The sequence below is a fragment of the Gobio gobio genome (assembly GCF_949357685.1).
Source record: "Gobio gobio genome assembly, chromosome: 24".
NCBI classification, from domain to species: Eukaryota; Metazoa; Chordata; class Actinopteri; order Cypriniformes; family Gobionidae; genus Gobio; species Gobio gobio.
The window spans coordinates 35,238,862-35,260,748 of record NC_137120.1 but is presented as its reverse complement, the minus strand read 5'-3'; the positions used below and the strand labels follow the sequence as shown (position 1 = coordinate 35,260,748).

At 36.5% G+C, this 21,887-nt stretch overlaps 1 protein-coding gene across 1 annotated transcript; it reads right to left on the bottom strand.

Annotated features, from left to right (window-relative positions):
- Window positions 1-178: 178 nt before the first annotated feature.
- ttc39c (tetratricopeptide repeat domain 39C) lies at window positions 179-21,511 on the bottom strand. The gene is made up of 15 exons (XM_079808258.1): window positions 21,156-21,511; window positions 20,867-21,043; window positions 17,292-17,340; window positions 12,582-12,710; window positions 12,373-12,487; window positions 10,359-10,725; window positions 7,848-8,016; window positions 6,972-7,065; window positions 6,668-6,775; window positions 6,473-6,582; window positions 5,631-5,754; window positions 5,450-5,547; window positions 5,030-5,134; window positions 2,062-2,100; window positions 179-1,979 (listed from the first exon to the last, which is right to left on the bottom strand). The coding sequence occupies exons 2-15, from the start codon at window positions 21,001-21,003 to the stop codon at window positions 1,890-1,892; spliced, it is 1,734 nt and encodes a 577-aa protein (XP_079664384.1). The 5' UTR covers window positions 21,004-21,043; window positions 21,156-21,511; the 3' UTR covers window positions 179-1,889.
- Between the last annotated feature and the right edge of the window lie 376 nt (window positions 21,512-21,887).

The window sequence follows — 21,887 nt, the reverse complement described above, 5'->3', positions numbered from 1 at the left end:
TGCGCGAGTGAACTGCCCTAACCAATCAAACTGAATCACGGAAACCCATCTGACCGATAAGAGTGATTCATTGGTTCTGATTCTAAATAGCTGGAAGAAAAATGAAAAACACATTGATTGCTGAAATAAAGTAAAATGATTATCAGATCGGACACAAAGAACACATTGAACTCACGTACAGTGTTTGTTGGCAAGTTTAGTTATTTTATTATTGAAATCTCCTAATTCTAGTCCTCACAAGGTATAAATACCCTGAACATCCAATATTGACACGTTTCACAGTGAAGACATGTTTTGAGCTTCAGATCGAGTTACTGAGAGAGACCAGAGGGGCTTTTTCATAGAGAATCGTGTACAGTAGTGAATAAAGCCCACCAGAGGGACAGACATATTACATCTATGGGGCCAAGAAAATAAGGAGGTGCAAATTTCACAACAATTTCACAATATATACACAACTCCAATTCAAGTTATTTAGAGGCGACATCATCAAAAGGAGATACTGATGTGCTGTTAAAAAGCTTGGGCCAAGAATATTATTACATAACATCTGGCACAAATAAACAAAATACAACAGAGCTTGTCAAAAACAAGGTCCAAAATGAAATGACCTCCTCTGGCCCAGAGGAAGACCAGTAGGTAGTTGGGCATGGTTTTCATTTCAGAAAACGTCTGCTGTCCAGCAGAGGACAAGAGAATGAATGTTATGGCAAAGTTCTCAAACTTAATACACAAAGGTAAAGATTAGATGAAATTAGTCAAATTTATGTTCTAGCATCACCAGAGGAACCCTGACTTACTTTAGACCTTGTGACCCCTTTGTAATCACCAAACCTAGTGTTAAAACTTTGCAATAAATACAATAAAAACAGCCAACTTTGAATGCAATGCATTTTAACCTGTAAAAGTGTCTTCAACTCGACTAGTGACAAAGCGATATATCAGCCAGACCTATTCAACAACCAATATTTGACCATTTTGGCCTTCTTGGAAAAAAAAAAAAAAAAGTTTCTTGAGCAGCAAAACAGGATATTAAAATGATTTCTGAAGGATCATGTGACACTGAAGACTGGAAGAAGGATGCTGAAAATCCAGCTTTGCATCACAGGAATACATTTTATATTTAAATTGATTAAAATAGAAAACAGTTATTCTCAACTGTTATAATATTTCACAATATTACAGTTTTTACTGTATTTTTTTGATAAAATGCAGCCTTAATGAGCAAAAGAGGCTTCTTTCAAAAACATAAAAACGTAATTATTCCAAACTTCTGACTGGTAGAAAAAAACAAAACAATAAATAATTAATTATTACAAATTTTTGAGAGAAATCAGTTCTTAGATTTTACTCAAATTGGGCTCAAAAATAATAAATTAAGTCTCATATCGGTCGATCACTACACTTCACAATGGTGCATACAATCTTGATTTGACATACAGGTAAGGTTGGATACTCTTATTTCTTAAAGGGTTAAAGCGTTACACAATATATTTTTCATTTTTTTGTGTTAATGTTATCTATGTTCTATCCCATGCTAATTTATTTTGTATGATAGCGCAAACTATGGGAAAGGATCTAACCAGTTGGTCTAATCGATTTATCGTGTTTCTTTGTGAGAGTGAAGTTTTTCTGCACTTCCGATCAATCTATCTGCACTATGACGTGGGTGTAAATGTGAACGTGAAAATTCGATATCATTGGGACCAACAGCTACATGAACAGTGATTCAATACTAGGCGGAAAAATATTGGCGAACGCGTCCTCTGAAGTCCACTGACTTTCGGTTTCTCCTTCCAGAAAAGCATGATTACTTCAAATGGCTTTCGTTTCAAAAAGTGCTGGACAGGAGCGGTCAAAAGTACGGTGCACCTGGAGGTCAGACGGGGTCAGTGAGGGACCACTTCCTTTATGGAGGCGAGGGCAGAATGGATACGGACATGCAGTCTGTTCTCAAAGTCATACCCGGTGTAGTTCTCCTGAAAGCAAAGGTAGTCATCAACTGAACTCAATTTACTGATGTATTCAAGACACTAAAATCACTGACAGTCATGGTCTTACCTTGGCCTGAAGTAGTAATGATCTTCCTTTACTCAGAGTCTTAGGGGAAAAAAACAATATGAAGCATATTTAGAAATAGTAAAACAAAATCCAATAAAAATATTTTATAATAAATGCACAAAAATCAATCCTGATTTGATTTAATTTAACTGTATTTATACAACTTCTAGCTGGTTAATAAAGAATATATAAGAACCACGAGCCTATGAGATGCATTCCTGTTGGAGCGATTTTGTTTAATAATACCATAATAATAAAAAATAATACCATATAAACTGGTTTTAAAAAGTTAAAGTTTGAAGGTTTTCAGTAGGGATGCACCGACACCAGTATCGGTTTGAAGGTTTTCAGTAGGGATGCACCGACACCAGTATCGGTTTGAAAGTTTTCAGTAGGGATGCACCGACACCAGTATCGGTTTGAAGGTTTTCAGTAGGAATACACCGACACCAGTATCGGTTTGAAGGTTTTCAGTAGGGATGCACCGACACCAGTATCGGTTTGAAAGTTTTCAGTAGGGATCCACCGACACCAGTATCGGTTTGAAGGTTTTCAGTAGGAATACACCGACACCAGTATCGGTTTGAAGGTTTTCAGTAGGAATACACCGACACCAGTATCGGTTTGAAGGTTTTAAGCAGGAATACACCGACACCAGTATCGGTTTGAAGGTTTTCAGTAGGGATGCACCGACACCAGTATCGGTTTGAAGGTTTTCAGTAGGGATGCACAGACACCAGTATCGGTTTGAAGGTTTTCAGTAGGGATGCACCGACACCAGTATCGGTTTGAAGGTTTTCAGTAGGGATGCACCGACACCAGTATCGGTTTGAAGGTTTTCAGTAGGGATGCACCGACACCAGTATCGGTTTGAAGGTTTTCAGTAGGGATGCACCGACACCAGTATCGGTTTGAAGGTTTTCAGTAGGGATGCACCGACACCAGTATCGGTTTGAAGGTTTTCAGTAGGAATACACCGACACCAGTATCGGTTTGAAGGTTTTAAGCAGGAATACACCGACACCAGTATCGGTTTGAAGGTTTTCAGTAGGGATGCACCGACACCAGTATCGGTTTGAAGGTTTTCAGTAGGAATACACTGACACCAGTATCGGTTTGAAAGTTTTCAGTAGGGATCCACCGACACCAGTATCGGTTTGAAGGTTTTAAGCAGGAATACACCGACACCAGTATCGGTTTGAAGGTTTTCAGTAGGGATGCACCGACACCAGTATCGGTTTGAAAGTTTTCAGTAGGGATCCACCGACACCAGTATCGGTTTGAAGGTTTTTAGTAGGAATATACTGATACCAGTATCGGTTTGAAGGTTTTCAGTAGGGATGCACCGACACCAGTATCGGTTTGAAAGTTTTCAGTAGGGATCCACCGACACCAGTATCGGTTTGAAGGTTTTTAGTAGGAATACACCGACACCAGTATCAGTTTGAAGGTTTTCAGTAGGAATACACTGATACCAGTATCGGTTTGAAGGTTTTCAGTAGCAATACACCGACACCAGTATCGGTTTGAAGGTTTTCAGTAGGAATACACCAACACCAGTATCGGTTTGAAGGTTTTCAGTAGGAATACACTGACACCAGTATCGGTTTGAAGGTTTTCAGTAGGAATACACAGACACCAGTATCGGTTTGAAGGTTTTCAGTAGGAATACACCGACACCAGTATCAGTTTGAAGGTTTTCAGTAGGAATACACCGACACCAGTATCGGTTTGAAGGTTTTCAGTAGGAATACACCGACACCAGTATCGGTTTGAACGTTTTAAGCAGGAATACACCGACACCAGTATCGGTATGAAGGTTTTCAGTAGGAATACACCGACACCAGTATCGGTTTAAAGGTTTTAAGTAGGAATACACTGACACCAGTATCGGTTTGAAGGTTTTCAGTAGGAATACACCGACACCAGTATCGGTTTGAAAGTTTTCAGTAGAAATACACTGATACCAGTATCGTTTTTAAAGTTTTCAGTAGGGATGCACTGACACCAGTATCGGTTTGAAGGTTTTCATTAGGGATACACCGATACCAGTATCAGTTTGAAGGTTTTCAGTTGCGATGCACCAATATCGATACCAGTATTGGTATCGGGTTGAAGGTTTTCAAAAAGGATGCAACAATACCAGTATAGGTTTGAAATATTATACAGAACAGTAACAGAAGCTCATACAATACATTATAACATAATTAAGCATGAAAATAACTAAAGGAAATCTATTTGGCTAAACAAAATATACCAACTAATATTCATATTCTTTTGGTTTCTCTACCTAATGTTTTAATACAATTATTATATATATATATATATATATATATATATATATATATATATATATATATATATATTTAAATAATATACATGTATTACATTTTAATTGTAATTAATTCTATTAATTATTAATTAAATTTTTTTTTACAAAAGCAGGTATCGTTATTCGGCATCTGCAACTACTAAAAATGAAAGTATTAGTATCGGACTTGTTCTGGAAAAAGTTGCAGTGGTGCATCCCTAGTTTTCAGTTTTAAGTTTAGAAAATTTTGAAGGCCATACAGTCAATCAGAAAAAATTATTGATATTCTGGATGGTTGCTAGGAGGTTTTCTAAGGTGTTGCTATGCAGTTGCTCAAAAATAATAATAATTCACGAGATTCATGGTGTGATTTTTTTTAATAATACCACTGGCTCCAAATTAAGGTTTAAAGATTTTTTTTAAAACATAGGATTAGTGAACTTTACTCCGTAAATGTTAATGCTTACGACAGGGTTTTAGGAATAAATTGTATAACACACATCATGGCAAATGTTTCTGAAAGACTGCACTTCTCAAATTTTGATTGTACTTCAGGGTTAAAAAAAAAAAAAAGTCTACTGGAAGCAGAAAGATAAAGAAATACTTAAATATAGTGCCTTCAAATTGAGAATACAAGTTATTCTGAATGTCATTTACCTCAGGTTTAGCCAGTAACACACAGCCCAGCTCATAGCAGGAATATGGCTGCACGTAGCTGTTATTCAGACGGCCGTATTCATCCTGCGCTGCCAGCTGGAACGACTGCAAACAAAATGAAACCAAATCAGTATTAAGCACTGTATGTGAGCGGATAAACAAGATTAAACCTGTGCCAGATCATTCTGAAACATGTTTTTAAGGTGCCATCTTCTGCATTGTGTAACATCTGTCCCCTGAAATCTATTTGTAAACCGTTTTTGATTACCAAGAAACTATTTAAGATATTTTCTTCCCTCTCACTGATCCTCAGAATCAAATACATCTGTTCTGTTACTGTACTTTTAAGACTTGTATAGCTAAATGGCCTTAGTTTGCATGCACAATGAGTAACAACAAACCAGATGAGACTGAACAAACCTGAACAGCATCTTTAATATTTCCAAGACATTTCTGAATAGCACCAAGCAGCAGGTGTTTTAGGCCCAGGCTAGACGGGTCATCCAGCCCCTGTAGCACTGAATACAGCATCAAGATCAGTGTTATAATGAGGGAAGAGACGTGCTCAGAGCATCTCACTTTAAGTCACGGTTCTCTTTACCTTGGTTCATAAGCTGGAGTTTGGAGGAAGAGCAGTTTGGAAGAGCTTTCCATAAGTATAGCACCTCTACAATACCCAGAATGCACAGCTCTCGCGTAAGGGGGACTTTCCTCAGTTTCTCTGCCTAGTGAGACAAAAAGTAGAAGAAAAGGCTTAGAAATAACGAATCAGGATAAAAAAAATACAATACTTACATAAATGCATAACTTTTTTAAATATTAATAATTTTTATATAACTAAAACTTGTACTCTATAAAATAAATAAATATAATTGTAAAAAAAAAGAATATATAAATATTTATATATAAATCAAACTATTTAGTAAAAACTATTTTTATTCACTGAGAATAAAAACACTATATATATATATATATATATATATATATATATATATATATATGTGCGCATGATATGTAATATTTATAAATTATAGTTATGAGCTTAAGTTTATATATAAACAAAGAATTTAGCTGATAACTATAATTGTAAAAGAATAAGTTATTAGAAAATACTATATCATAAACAAATAGATCAATGCATAAATAAATATATTTAAAAAAGTAAATATATTGAATATGTATATGTACGTAGCATAATTAATTTATTATTAATATGAAATAATTATTTGATTATTATAAATAGCAATAATTAAAAATAACACACATATATGTATGTAATATATTATATATATATATATATATATATATATATATAAATAATGTATTTGAGTTTAAATAAATATATAAACACATTTTTACTTATACTAATAACTTTAATTATAAAAATATATATATAATTAATAAATGATTGAAAAAGGCTTGATATAATAGAAAATAACTCACTCTTTTCAGAGCAAACTGCTCAATCTGATTGTTCTTGCGTTTAAAAAGCTTCTGGACATCTCGAAAAACAGCTTTGGCTCCCTCTAGATCACCAGAAGCCCCCTGACATACTTTGGGTTGAGACGTAAAAGCTTTTATTAAAACGGTTATTTTAAAGAGCCGTTCGAGAGAGTTTGACAGAGAACATAATCTGACCTCCAGTGAGGTAAGCATAGTAACACTGCGACCATCGGGATTCATTCTTCAGTCGCTCAAAAGACCTGAAGGCATCTTCAAAGTTCATCTCGATCATGCTGCACCAGCCTGCAAATACACAACAAAAGGAACGATACATAAAACACTGAATCATTAATTGGTTGGAAACTTTGTACATATGAGTAGGTACATGTTTATCTAAATGGCAGGCTGAAATTCAATACAATTATTTTTTTTAAATCACTATACTTTGCAAGCACTGATTCTGTTCCTGCTAAAAAGTAAGACGACTATAAATTTGTACCAATTTCATAGAGGCACACGTGTTGAATCTCTCTTTGGTCTGAGGCGAACTCCAGAGCATCCTGAAATGACGCCAGCGCACTGTTTATTTGGCACTGAAAAAGAAAAGAGAAAGATACATATATAATCAAATCGCGATATATACAGTATATACACATATATTATACATTTACATATGTTAGCTGCCACACACACGCGCACGCACACACACACACATATACATATACGTGTCGTATATACACACACACACACACACACACACGTGTATATATATATACACATATACATATATACACATATACACATATACACATATATACACATATACACATATACACACACACACACACACACACACACATATATACATATATAATATACTATTATTATATTGTAATACATTTTACTTATTATATTGTAATATTTATTTGGAACAGTAAGTAATAGAAAATGAAATTATAATACATTATACATTTATATATTATATTATAATATTATAATTAATTAAAATGAATTTATAAATAAATGTTGACTTGATTTCCTTTTACTCGATTTTCTTCTTATTTTTTTTAGACCATGTTCCTGTGCCCCTATTTAACTCGTGACGCATGAAACACTGTCATCTTGTATCAAAAGGAGATTTCTTTTTCTCTTTGTATTGGGAGATGTTTAATATTAATGGTTGGCTTTGGATGCCTTCCACTGCATCCAACACACCCACTTAAAGAAAGTAATTGCAGTGGTTGCATAGTAATTAAAACACCATGGAAGATTAAACCGCGATCTATTATTCCAAATATTTAATCATGTCAATGGATTATCAAGCTCCAAGCATCTGCTCTGATGAAACTGTGATGCGAAAACCCTAAATGCCCACCTCTAATCTCTGCACCCGTCCCTTGAAGAATATGAAGAGAGAGGAGTTTGGGTAGACCATTGCCTTCTTCTGCAGAATGGCTTTAGCCTCCAGGAGCCCGGCGCGCGAGTCAGAGCCGTCCAGGGCAAAGAAGGGCTGCACTACGGTGTGGTACCACAAGAGAGCCAAACTGAGAGATAACATGAGAAAAGAAGTGAAAGTACATATAATAACGCTGTTTGGATGTTTATTAGTTGAGTTTGCTAATATATTTGGTGTGTACAAACTGCACAAATGCTACAGCGGCATCGATTCGAAAAAAGCTGCATCTATTCCTCAGAAGAGCAAATTGGGAGGGTTTTGTCCCAGGCTGGATTAAGTATGCTTAAATTCATCTCTATTATTAGAACTGCTCCGCAATCTGTCAGCCCCTGGCCATGAACAACCGAAAACAATGAATCTCAAAGAAGCGAAAAAAGGGTCAGGAACAAATCAGTTCAATGTAGTCAATAGTAGTACAAGAATAAAGTCTTCCCTTTAAAACAAACAAAAAAAATCTTCAATTTTATGCACAAAAAAAATAATAATCTGAAAGATGGCTATATGGAGTTTGCCTAAGGTGTTGTGTATGGTTGCTAGGGTGTTACTATGTGGTAACTAGATTGTTCTGGGAGGATGTAAAGCCATTTCTAGGGTGTTCTGGTGGTTGCTAGGTGGTTGCTAAAGTGTTATGGATGGTATTGCTACTAATAATGCTAGGGTGTTGTGGATGGTTGCCAGGGTGTTACTATGTGGTAACTAGATTGTTCTGTGAGGATGTAAAGCCATTTCTAGGGTGTTCTGGCGGTTGCTAGGCTGTTGCTAGGTGGTTGATAAGGTGTTATGGATGGTATTACTACTAATAATGCTAGGGTGTTGTGGATGGTTGCCAGGGTGTTGCTACGTGGTAGCTAGATTGTTCTGGGAGGATGTAAAGCCATTTCTAGGGTGTTCTGGTGGTTGATAAGGTGTTATGGATGGTATTGCTACTAATAATGCTAGGGTGTTGTGGATGGTTGCCAGGGTGTTGCTACGTGGTAGCTAGATTGTTCTGGGAGGATGTAAAGCCATTTCTAGGGTGTTCTGGTGGTTGATAAGGTGTTATGGATGGTATTGCTACTAATAATGCTAGGGTGTTGTGGATGGTTGCCAGGGTGTTGCTATGTGGTAGCTAGATTGTTCTAGGAGGATGTAAACAATGTGGTTGTTAGGGTGTTTTGGTTAGTTGATAGGCTTTTGCTAAGTGGTTTAAGTGATATGGATGGTCGCACTGCCATTATGCTAGGGTGTTGTGGATGAATGCCAGGGCGTTGTTATGGGGTTGTTAAATTGTTGAGTGGTTGCTAGACCTTTGCTAGGATGTTCTAGGTGGTTGCTTGGCTGTTGCTAGGATCTGCACAAACTGGACATAATTCTATAGGGTGTTGTGGGTGGTTACAAGGGCGTTGCTATGTGGTTGCTAGATTATTCTAGATGGTTGCTAGGCTGTTGATAGGGTGTTCTGGGTGATTGCTACGGTGTTATGTGTGGTCACTCACTAGGTTGTTGCTATGATGTAGAATCTGAATGGTGTTTTACTGTACAAAATTTGCCATAATGCTAAGGTGTTGTGGATGTTTGCAAGGGTGTTGCTAGATTGTTCTGGGTGGTTGCTAGGGCGTTGCTAGTGTGTTCTGGGTGGTTGCTAGGCTGTTGCTAGGATCTGAAAGGTGTTTGACTGTATGAAATTGCCATAATGCTAGGGTGTTGTAGATGGTTACAAGAATGCTACTACATGGTTGCTAGGATGTTCTGGGTTGGTTGTTAGGCTGTTGCTATGGTGCTGTGGGTGGCTACTAGGCCATTAATAGGATGTTCCAGGTGGTTGCTAGGATGTTGCTGGGATCTGAATGGTGTTTGACTGTACAACATTTTCCAAAATTGCTAGGGTGTTGTAAATGGTTGCAAGGGTGTTGCTATGTGGTTGATAGAGCTTTTGGGTGGTTGCTAGGCCGTTGCTAAGTTGTTATGGATGGTGGCTGCTTTATGATGGACTTTATGAAAGAACATCAATGTAAGTCTATGGGGTTTTTTCATACATTTTAAAAGTCAGTATCATCTGCTTTTTGAGAATATTTGAACCAAAAATGAAATAATTTTCTTGTTCAATTCTTTATTAAAACCATTCTTGTGTTCAGAAGTACTGGATGAGTCTGTGCAAGCATTTGCTTGTACATGCTCAGATGGCCTCTCCCTCTTAATGCCCTTTATCTCTAATTGTGCCCTTTCAGATGCCATCAATTATGTAACCCTAGTGCAAAAGCAGTTCAGCGGTGTAACAGCATGTGCTCACGAACACACGTCACTGCACAGAACATCAGGAGCGAAGGATTTTCTTCTGGCATACAAGTGCAAAACGTTTCAACAAATGCTAATAAAGCAAGCATAAAATCACGTCAAAAGCTGGATCGTTATCGCTAAGGTGCAGAAAAACACCAAAAAATGTTGGCTTACGTGGCGAGTGGTGCTTTCATATCTTTGCTCTCACTGGCATATGCTAAGGAGGCAAGACCTTGGTGACGGTCTCCAGGGAAGCCCAGCAGGTTGACGATTTTGAGCAGGTGTGGAGGCACCATCGAAATGCACAGGTGAAAGAGCCCATAGCCGAAGCTGACTGAACCCTTCAGGCGATCCAGAACCTCTTCTGTTACCCGACCATCACTCTCAGTTGACGTGTTTTGGTTGGCCTGATCAGAGGCTAGCGCCCCCTCCTGGTCGGGGGACTGTATCCGGCAGGCTTCCTGCAGTTGGCTGATGTCGCTGTAGCATTTGTTGTACATTTTCCAGGCCTTACGGAGGATCCAGCCTCCTTTGATGTATGCTGAGGGGCGACAAGTCATTACGACGTTAAATTAAAGCTACACTGTGTAACTTTTTTAGTTTATTCTTAGCTAAAAACACTTAGTTCTTTCAAAAATATATGTGCTCATTAATGTATATTTACTTCTTTCAAGTAATAAAGTATTCTCGTAAGTTTATGATATGCCATTGAAAATACATACGGGTAAGGGGTTCGAATGCGGATCGCCATGTTGCCCCTCCATCTTGAAAGTACATTAGCCAAAGAGGGACATACCCGTAAATTCAAGCTTCGCCTTTCGCATTTTAACACTCGATGGCACCGTGTCGAATGTGGACGAGGTCGAACTGGAAGCCATATTAATCTTGGACTAAATCGGCCACCGTAGGAGTTAAAACGAAATCGGAATTGAGAGGAATAGAAACTAAAACTCACTGGATGGTCATATACATCTTTACCACTAGATGGGGGAAAATATCACACAGTGTAGCTTTAAAGAAAAGTGTTTACAATTCCAAAACACTGTAATGTCCTACAGCATTATTAAGCCGTTTTAATATTTTTGGTGACAAGCTGAATTAAAATATAAAATTAAAGAAATTCAATTACATACAATAAATTAAAACAATAAAATAACTGCATGATTGAGCCTTTGTGACATTCTGAATTGTTTATAATAATAATAAAAGTTTGTGTACTCTAGTAATAATAATTTAAAAAAAAATGTCCTTAGTATTAATATATCAATAATAATTAGTAGTATTAGTATTAAAGGTGCGCTGTGTAACTTTTCCATTCGCTAGAGGTCGCCTATTCAAAACAAAGGCATAGTTTGATGACGCCATGTTTGAGCGCAGAATCCTGGGACATGTGGTCTTCACCTCACAGTCGGTGGAAAAGAATCGGGATAGGACTCAGGCAGAAATCATGTTTATGAATGTGATTATTAACGTTACTGTAGTATGAAGAAGAGCAGGACCGAGTGTTGTGGAGCTGAGCAAGGCCGCAAGAGCGATTGTTAATAAGGAGAGCGCAACACACGCCTCGCGAGCAGTGGGACTTTTATTATGACACGGTCGCCGGCGCCACTTCCGCTTTTCTGGTCATGAGTATGAGGTAACGCAGCTCTGTTGATCATTTTAGATACATCTGAGTGTGTTGAAAATTATGTTATGACGTTACTCTGTGCGTTCTCTCTGTGGCTGCTATGACACTTGTTCACACTGCAGTGAGAATAAAGCGTTTCTGCAAAATAAAACCGGAAATCGAGGGTAACACAGATATGACGCCATCGACAGGCGACTCCCTCACACGTCCCGGTTCCTGAGTTAAAATAGCAATTTCTCACGATTTACAAATAGTTGGAAACATTTGGGATATAGTAAGTACTCAACTGAACAAAATGTATAACGCTGGTGGTTTTTGGATATTTTACTGAAAAAATGTTACATAGTGCACCTTTAATGTTTATTATGAATAATTTTCAAATAAAATGATTTTTTTTTATTACATAAATACAATTATTTAAAACAATGCTTAATGTTCTGTGCACACTTGGACTTCTATCCTCTCTTATATGTAAGGTTTGTTTACCCCTGAATAACATGTTGGGATGCAAATGTTTCAAGCTGGTTTTTCGAATGTAAAATGTAAACATGCAGAATCCACCTGAGAGCTCCTGTTTGACGAAGGACAGCACGGCGAGGTAAACCTGGCAGTCAGCCACGATGATCTGCCTCTGAAGACGATCCACAATCACCACTCCTGATCTCTGCGAGTCCATCTGGCACGAAGATAAAAAGCACAAAAATGTGAAGAATGTTAATGTGAGGAATCTGGCAAATAAATTCCGTCCGCCTCTGCTGCCACACACTCACGCTCTTCTTTATTTTGTTGCGGATGGTCTCGATGACGCCGGCGTTGTCGCTCTCGCAGAGCTTTTCAGTAGTCCTCAGGTCGTCGCTGGCCATCTGCATTTTTTCCTCCTCGAATGTCATCATGGCATTCTATGATCACACGAATATTAGGGCTGCACAATGTTGGAAAAAAACATTGCAATATTTTGTTTTTCTGCAATGGTGTTCACCAGATGACTTGAATAGCTATATTTGGAAAGAATTAATCATTCTAGAACAGTCGAAGACATCGGGCCACAACATACACAATGGCAACCCGCCACCCGCGAAAATAAGCCGCAAAAGTGAAGTGAATACTTGTGCGCTTCAGACGCTTTACAGCTAAACGATTTGGAAAAGCTTGGGTTTAATCTTTACAAGAACCAACTCAAACCTCTTTCATCTTCAGAGAAAAAAAACACATAAAAAATACATCTAAATGAGAATATTGAGGACTACAACATCTATACACGTCCCTCACTAGTTAACTGTTACTTTTCATAACAGTGGCAATATCATTGTCGGAAATAAAATACAGACTAGACAGTCCTAACAAAGGGCCTTTTCTTAAAGGAACACTCCACTTTTTTTGAAAATAGGCTCATTTTACAAGTCCCCTAGAGTTAAATAGTTGAGTTTTACCGTTTTTGAATCCATTCAGCCGATCTTTGTATCTGGCGGTAGCACTTTTAGCATAGCTTAGCATACATCATTGATTTTGATCAGTCCATTAGCATCTCATTCAAAAAATGACCAAAGACACTTTCAATATTTTTCTCTTCTCAATATTAGACTCTTCTACAGTTACATCGTGTGCTAAGACCAACTGAAAATTAAAAGTTGTGATTTTCTACACCTATATGGCTAGGAACTACTTTCTCATTCCTGCGTAATAGTCGCGGATCTTCGTGGCCGTACAATGGCTGCAGCAGCGCAATGATGGAACACAGCGCCTGAAAGTAGCCCAAAGCTAGGTAACTTTCAATGTTACCTGTGTGATTAGCCATGGTTCTGTGTGTTGTAAAGGGCTGTGATAGTAAGTCGAAGGTGTAACTACCACCATGTTTCACAGAATATACCAACAAATCATTGCGCCGCTGCAGCCATTGTACGGCCGGGAAGATCCGCGACTATTACGCAGGAATGAGAAAGTAGTTCCTAGCCATATAGGTGTAGAAAATCGCAACTTTTCATTTTCAGTTGGTCTTAGCACACGATGTAACTGTAGAAGAGTCAAGTTTTAAATAGGAAAAATATTGAAAGTGTCTTTGGTCATTTTTTGAATGAGATGCTAATGGACTGATTAGAATCAATGATGTATGCTAAGCTATGCTAAAAGTGCTACCGCCAGATACAAAGATCGGCTGAATGGATTCAAAAATGGTAAAACTCAACTATTTAACTCTAGGGGACTTGTAAAATGAGCCTATTTTCAAAAAAAGTGGAGTGTTCCTTTAAAGTCTTGGTGAAACGGTAGCCGTGACGGTTCTTTTTTTCTGAAGTACACTACCAGTCAAAAGTGACATCATAGTGACATCACGATTCACATCCTGAGGCACCGGCCTTGATGTAAGAGGTTGTGACAAGGTCTGTTCCTCAACTCTTGAAAATAGAATGTGTATGCATTACACAACAATCAACCTTTCGCCTTTTGGGTATTCCATGCATGCTATGTAAACTGTAAACTATAGTGTGCTATTCCACTATTCCAAACATTACCACTATTACATTAAGGGCACTAGAATAGAATATAAAAAATATATCCAAAAAAAAAAAAAAGAATTATTTGCTATAAAAATAAAAATCCTGTAAAAATATCCTATACAAATCTAGAATTTCTTTTAATTATACAAACAATTTTAAAAAAATAATTTGATTGTAGAAATGAAATAATTTGAATCTAGAAATGAAATAAAAAAATGTTTTTTTTTGGGGGGGGGGGGGGGTCTAGATAAACAACAACATTTCATAAATAAAATAAAAATAATTTCAGGGGGGGAAAAAATCTTATAAAATCACTTTGCAATAGTCCATAAAATTTCACTTTAGAGAAATAAAATATCCGATATTCTCCCATCAAATAAAAACAATACAAAAATAATTTCACTTCAGGGGAAAAAAAATATCCTATGAAATAATGTAGAATAAAAAAAGAAAGCAATTATTTGCTGTACTACTATAAAATAAAAAATGCCTTTTTTTTTTTGCTATTCCCATCAAATAAAAACAATAAAATAATAATTTCACTTCAGGGGAAAAAATATCCTACAAATATTGAATAAAATGAAAAAAAAAAAAAAGTGCTATTCTCTTACAAAACAAAATAAATAAATAAAATTATTTATTAACTTAAACTTCAGAAAAAAAAAGATATCCTATTAAAAAAAAAAAAAAACTATATTTAAAATAAAAAACAATATTTGCTATTCTCCTATAAAATAAGGGGAAAATATCTTATAAAGCATATACTTAAATTAAAATAATTGCTATAGTCCTATATAATCCTAAAATAAAAAATAATTAAAAATATAACTTCAGAAAAATAAAATATCCGATATAAAAATCCTATAATCAAATACATTTAAAAATAAAAATAATTCTGAACATCGTCTCATTTTCTTATTTGTATTTTACTAAAATACTAATACAAATTGTATTAGTATTTGACTTCCTGTCGTCTCACTCCTATTAATGGCCAGGATGAAACGAGAGCAGCGCTGCAGGAAACAGGACTGCGGTTGGAGTACGAATGAGAGCATTTGCTGACTGTGTCATATAACAGAGATTACAGAGATGGACTAGGAATGATGGGCTGATGTCAAAGTAATTAGACAAGACAATGACCTTGGGCTGCCCAGCGGATGTTACCACTACAGCTATTCATTTTGTTTTTCTCAGAAAGCTTTCAACAATAAATACCGGGTTTGCGTTAAAACTAGCTTAGTGGCTAATATTCTGGGCAAGTATGAGTGTAGGTTCAAACCCAAAAATGAGTTTTGCTAACAGCAGAGTTGCTAGTATCACTTTTAGCCAGTTCTGTGGCAAGCGCACTGGGAGTACGAACTAAGGGTACATTTAAACAACAATGTACTAAAAATGGAAACGTTTTTCCTTTGCGTTTTTCGCGTAAAGATGACGATGTTGTCAAAACGATCCCCGTTCATACGGATCCACAAAAATGACTAAAGATGCTGTGTTATCCTGCCAGGCCAGTAGTTGGCGATGTCACTTCATAAAAAAAACAACAACAACAACAACAACACTATGCGCCTATAGACCAAGCGGCAACCTCCCGCTGTCCCGCAGTTTCTCTTGAAGCCAATATGGAAGTGAATTAAACTGCAATTCATTGACTGGCCACTAGGGCTCCAGAAGGGAGCAGAATCTCATTGAGCTCATGTTAAAATGCCCAACTTTACAGCAGAAAAAATCATGTTTACAGCCTGGTACAAATTGTGGTTTTGGTCTATATATCTAATTTTGCCCTTCATGACAACTGTGAGGGGGGTGATTTTTTTTTATAACTCATTTGTTTACATTATATAAAACCTTAAAGTTCTGCATAATTAAGGGAGTGACCACTTTGAGTGACAGGTGGATAGCCGTGTGTCTGCTGTCTGTTCACATCCCGCCTTTTTGCCCATTTTCTGTTATCCGGCAGTGATTTGTGCAGCTCGACCCTACTTTACGCTTCAAAACTTCTCTTCAGAATCCTATGGGTGACGTCGGGGAGATATTTTTTTACAGTCTATGCTATAGACTGAACACGTAATACGCGCAACGCCACTAGATGACAAGCCTGCAACCATTAGCCAAAAAAGCGTAGCGGCTAATGCTAACGCTGCGGCTGCCAGAGACTGTTTTTTTTAATGGAAGTCAATGGAGAAGAGGCTTCACTACACTAAATAAACTGCTTTTTTATGCTAAACTATATGTTTGCTGGGAACGATTTGTAGATTTTACTATAGTAAAAACGTTATTTTATAAGAGAAGGCAGAGAAGGGAATGTTGCAACAGGTAGGACTCATTTACGGCATTACCATAGTATTTCATAGTAATATTGAGGGATATTGTATATCGTCTAAAGAAAGACTTGAATGGTAATGACTATTATAACTGCATGTATGCACATGATGCTGATATGCATTTTAATGAATAAAGAGAAAATGAATAATTCAATTAGTGTTATATTGTATGTTGTTTAATGAAAATAAAAAAATTTAATATTCTTTCTTTTGCCAGGTTAGTTGTAATGATTTATGATTTTGTGCCTAATGACGATATGTTTTTTAATGAATGAAGGTAAAACAATACATATAAATAATTCATGAATTAAATGTATTAAATAACAATTAAGTTTCACTTCTTAAATAGAGAAAAGAGATATTATTTGCACTCTTTTTCCCCGCTCAGTAAAGCACATTGCACAAACAATGCAGCCTTACTGTACCTTTACTAGCATTATAACACCAAATATAGAACATTTATTCACAAGACCAACGTGCTAGTCCACAAGAAACTGATTAACGTCAATGTAACTCACTGTCATAAAACTTTTAAAAAATTTTAGTTTGCATTTTCAGGCCCCCAAAACGCAGTTTTCTTGTAAATGAACGACCAAAACGTACAAAACATTTGACTTTTTAGTTGAAAACGGTATCGCGTAAGCAGCTTTTAATGGAGTCCACTTACCAAGAAGCTGACAAAACTGGCACCGAAGCTCATCAGAGGACTGTGGGTCCTGCAGACAAAGTAAGGAATCATGGGATATGGCAAGTCTTAGGTGATGAAACAACACAATAAAAAGTTTAGCCCCAAAAACATGAAATATTCCCCAAAATAAAATAAAAAAATGGATATTTAAATGTGGTTCAATGCATTGTAGAGCTGAGAGCAATATATATTCCTGTTAGTGGCTGAAAGCAAAATTAAATTAAATTATTAATATTGAATAAATATATTATTAAATTGAATATGGACTGAACATAATATATAATCAAATGTATTATATAAATTTTAATATGGCAGGGATGTGTTGAACTTTGTGAATGATGCGCAACTCTGTGCAGACCTGCTCATAAGATTATATTTCACATTAAACGAGGAATTACTGCATATAACGCCAAAGCACTAATCTCCTAATAGCATTAAACCTAATATCCATGATTATCTGTATATCCTTAAGCATGACTTAAGTAGCGCTTTCTTCTGATATATAAACCCTTATGCTTCACGAATAATTTTGTACTCCGTTTCTTCCACTTAAAAGCATTAATTTAACATTTGAATTACTAGTAATCACCATCTGCAAATCAGTCAAATAGATACCAAAAATAGGCCTTTTCCGCTCAAAAAGGTGACTTATTTTAATATTTCCATCTGCATGTACATCATCAGTCCATGTTATTGTGCAAGTTTGCGCCCACGCCTGGGGCTACATCCACCAGGCAAACAGCCATTTATCTAGTATGTACCCATCATTTTATTTATTTGATGTAGACAAAGAGTTGTCTATGTTCTCACAAGAAGGTTTGGCTGCACGATGTCCTTATTTTTTAAAGCATTTGAGGAAAAAAATCCCATTAAACTTATTAATTGTGTTTGATAAACTCCTCTGTAACAAAAATTAGAATCAGTATCCCCCTTAAAATTAGGATTTTGGACTGTCCCACTTTGACTGTATCTAACAATTAAAATCAAACTATTGACAACATATTGAATTGATATTCATATCATTGTAATAAGAAGCTATCTATGTATTAAGCACCAGCATTATTTTAGTATAATTGAAGATACTATTATTATGGTTACGCTTATTAAAATTTAGAATTATATTGTATTTTTCATTTTGGTAGTGTTTTTTATTAACTTTTATTTCAGTTTTAATTTAATAGTACTGAGAAATGTTGCTTGGCAACTAGATGAGTTGAATTTTTTTATTTTTTACACATTTTTATGGTTTGACTTTTAGTTAACTATGTATTTACTTAAACCTTATATTTAAAAGTTTAATTAATTCAAAAAGCACAACCATTCAACCCTGTTACCTGACTTATTGTAAGAATAAATTATCAAACAATTTATTAGGTTTTTATTTAATGTGTGAATAATTTGGGTGTTTTACTTGACAGCGCTTAAAAGCTTTATAGGCAATTAAATCAAGTTGTAAAGTCAAGTTTTATCAATTGCGAGTCCTGGTAAAAACTAAATCTTTTCTCTCTTTTAATAACTTTGAAAGAGTTATCCATGCTTTTTTTCACCACTTGGCTTGAGTACTGTAACTTGTATTTGGGGATTGGTCGATCATCTTTAAACCGCCTCCAAATAGTTCAAAATACGGCTGCCAGAGTCCTAATGGGATGTGAACACATCACCTCCGTTCTATGTTCCCTACCCTACAGCAATAGCGAAGATTAAAAAAACATAATAATGTGGTGATACTTGCTTGGGGTAACTAACCCAGAAAAGAAAATTAGAAGTTTTAATACCATTGGCAAACTGGGTGCGAGTGACAGACCACAGGTTTGTTTTGTTTCCGCGTACTGTATTGATCTGTCCACCTAAAATACATTTTTGGCATGGGTGTCGGAGCCAATGTATGTGGGACAAGACCCACCCACTTTTTACGATCAATGACATTGGACCCACTCACTTTTATCGTCTCCAATTCAGCCTGTCTGTTTACCTACCCCTAACCGATAAACACTTATTATTAAACACGTTAGATGCTTTATTTCCACTTTTCTAATATTTTCTTCATTTTTAAAAATCTGATATGTGATGGGAAAAGGGAGTGAGTTCGGCAAAAGGCGGATTCGAACCGCGGGTCGATTTGCGTCAAAACTTGATGTCATGCGTCTTACCCCTACACTATTGCCACTCTCATAGAAATCACAAGATTGGGTGATTTCCGTAATCTTGTCTTGTCCAACTAGACGTTTAGCAAACAAGGCAATATATTTGAACTTAATGTAAATGGCATCTACTCCAATAAAAATTCTGAGAGAGGACCGACCCACATTTTTTTTGCTTCCGACTTTTTTTGGTGAAAAAGGATGAGGATGAAAGAGGAAGGGAGGAGACGGCTGGATGACAGGAGTTTGTTTGCATAAGAAATGAATGTATGAAATCCAAATTTTTAATAAATAAATATATTTATAAATGGCAAACCAAATTTTACAATGATTAAAATGTGCATAGATGTGATATCGAAAAATAGCAAAGCAATTAAAACAACTGCAATATGATGTTCTTCATTTAACATTTTCATATAAAAAGTATCTATTTCTGCTAGTTCAACAATAAATAGATATGTACCCTCTATGTTGTTTTATTTCTTTCTCTTTTGCTTTACTCTGTTTTTTTATTGTATTTTGCATGTGATAGCATGTGATTTTCTTCTGATGTAATATGGAAGTTACCCTTGTAGGTTTGCACTGGCAGTGTGTGTGTGTGTGTGTGTGTGTGTGTGTGTGTGTGTGTGTGTGTGTGTGTGTGTGTGTGTGTGTGTACTAATTTGGATGGGAACAAGATTGAGTATGGGTTACATGTAACATGCAAAGGACAAATTCTGTGTATGGGTTACCTTTCCATATTAGGCCGTCACATGTCACTTTCTAAATTTTGTTGCTTTAATTTACATGCTATTTGTTGAAAGTAAAGAATAGATAGATAGATAGATAGATAGATAGATAGATAGATAGATAGATAGATAGATAGATAGATAGATAGATAGATAGATAGATAGATAGATAGATAGATAGATAGAGATAAACAGACCGACATAGATAGATAGATAGATAGATAGGATAGATAGATAGATAGATAGATAGATAGATAGATAGATAGATAGATAGATAGATAGATAGATAGATAGATAGATAGATAGATAGATAGATAGATAGATAGATAATCTGGTGTATTATTTTAAACACAATTGGGCTAGTAAACGTTCAGAATGGTCGGTAACAAAGATTTAGTTGGCAAATTGGAGTGACAAAGTTCATTTCAAACCCTGTATGTATCATGTTTGTGTGTGTTATGCTAAACAATTGCTTAATTGATGATGGTGATGCTTGCTTAATGTTTATATCTAGAAGAAAAGTTGGACCAGTGTTCAATTGTATGGCATATCCCATATGTTGGTTATGTTAATAGAAAACTAACAGAAATAAACACAGGGAGGCCAAATCATTTATGCACACAAACAGAGCCCATTTTATAATATACATCATCACTATAAATTCATAGAGGCATATTGATCTTACCTGTATCTCCTGAAGAGCTCGTCGCTTTCTTTGAAGCCATTATTGAGTAGCATATTGATGCCTTGAAACGCCAGCTCGGCGTCATCGATCTGCTCGGCGTTCTCCTCAACCTGCTGCGGGGAATCAGGGCCTGCCATCCTCTCTGTTTACTCCTTTATACGCCAAAAACTCGTTCCGCTGTAAACAAACGCAGGCAAAAACGGGCTGGTTGTTTTGTTCGCAAGCGAAACGCGCCGAGTAAACAACCACCGCAGGCGCGGCGCCCTGCAAAATGAAATATTTCCCTTACCAATGCAGAGCAAACCGCTGGTGAAATGTCGTCTGGATATAGTTTGATACCTTCCGTGTCCGTCGAATCCGCGGTGCTAAGATGTTTTTAGGTTCGCAATCGTCCCCTCCATCAGGCCGCCGTTTGCTATGAAATATCAGCTGGTCGTTCGCATAGCAGCATCGCGCGTTACGCAATATTAAAGAGCAACAGAGAGCAGTGGCGTTATTGTCCCGTATCCGCTTCTCATTCACCCCACTGAGGTGGTGTTGTATGTGACTGGACCGATGCTGCTTTGAAAGACAAGCTTTTGACAGCTTCCTCTGGAGTCTAGACAATAACACGCCCTTTGCCTCCAACCAGGAAACGACTAGCACGTTAACCCTTGGCTTGCAGTTTATCTGCCTGATTTGGATTCATCATAACTTTGAATCGGTCAACCAAAAAGAAGACTCCGTCCCAAATATATAGTAGCTAATTGGGCAGTCACCACCATAGACATTGAGGGGGACAAGACCACTCAAACTACTCGAATTTTTTCCTCAAATATGGTCGTTTTGAATTGAAAATATGCATTTACACTCACCTAAAGGATTATTAGGAACACCACTGTGCCTTCAGAACTGCCTTAATTCTACGTGACATTGATTCAACAAGGTGCTGAAAGCATTCTTTAGAAATGTACATTCTTTATTTTAGTACAGTGAGTGAACTCATTGTCATGTTCAAGAAACCAATTTGAAATGATTCGAG

What these genes read in the sequence shown, in the direction of transcription:
- ttc39c (XM_079808258.1), bottom strand. Translation starts at nt 21,003, where the DNA reads ATGGCAGGCCCTGATTCCCCGCAGCAGGTTGAGGAGAACGCCGAGCAG. An exon ending in GACGGGTGCAGAGATTAGAG is followed by an intron (nt 7,066 to 7,847) that starts GTGGGCATTTAG and finishes TTTCTTTTTCAG; the next exon opens with TGCCAAATAAACAGTGCGCT. An exon ending in TGTTACTGGCTAAACCTGAG is followed by an intron (nt 2,101 to 5,029) that starts GTAAATGACATT and finishes TTTTCCCCTAAG; the next exon opens with ACTCTGAGTAAAGGAAGATC.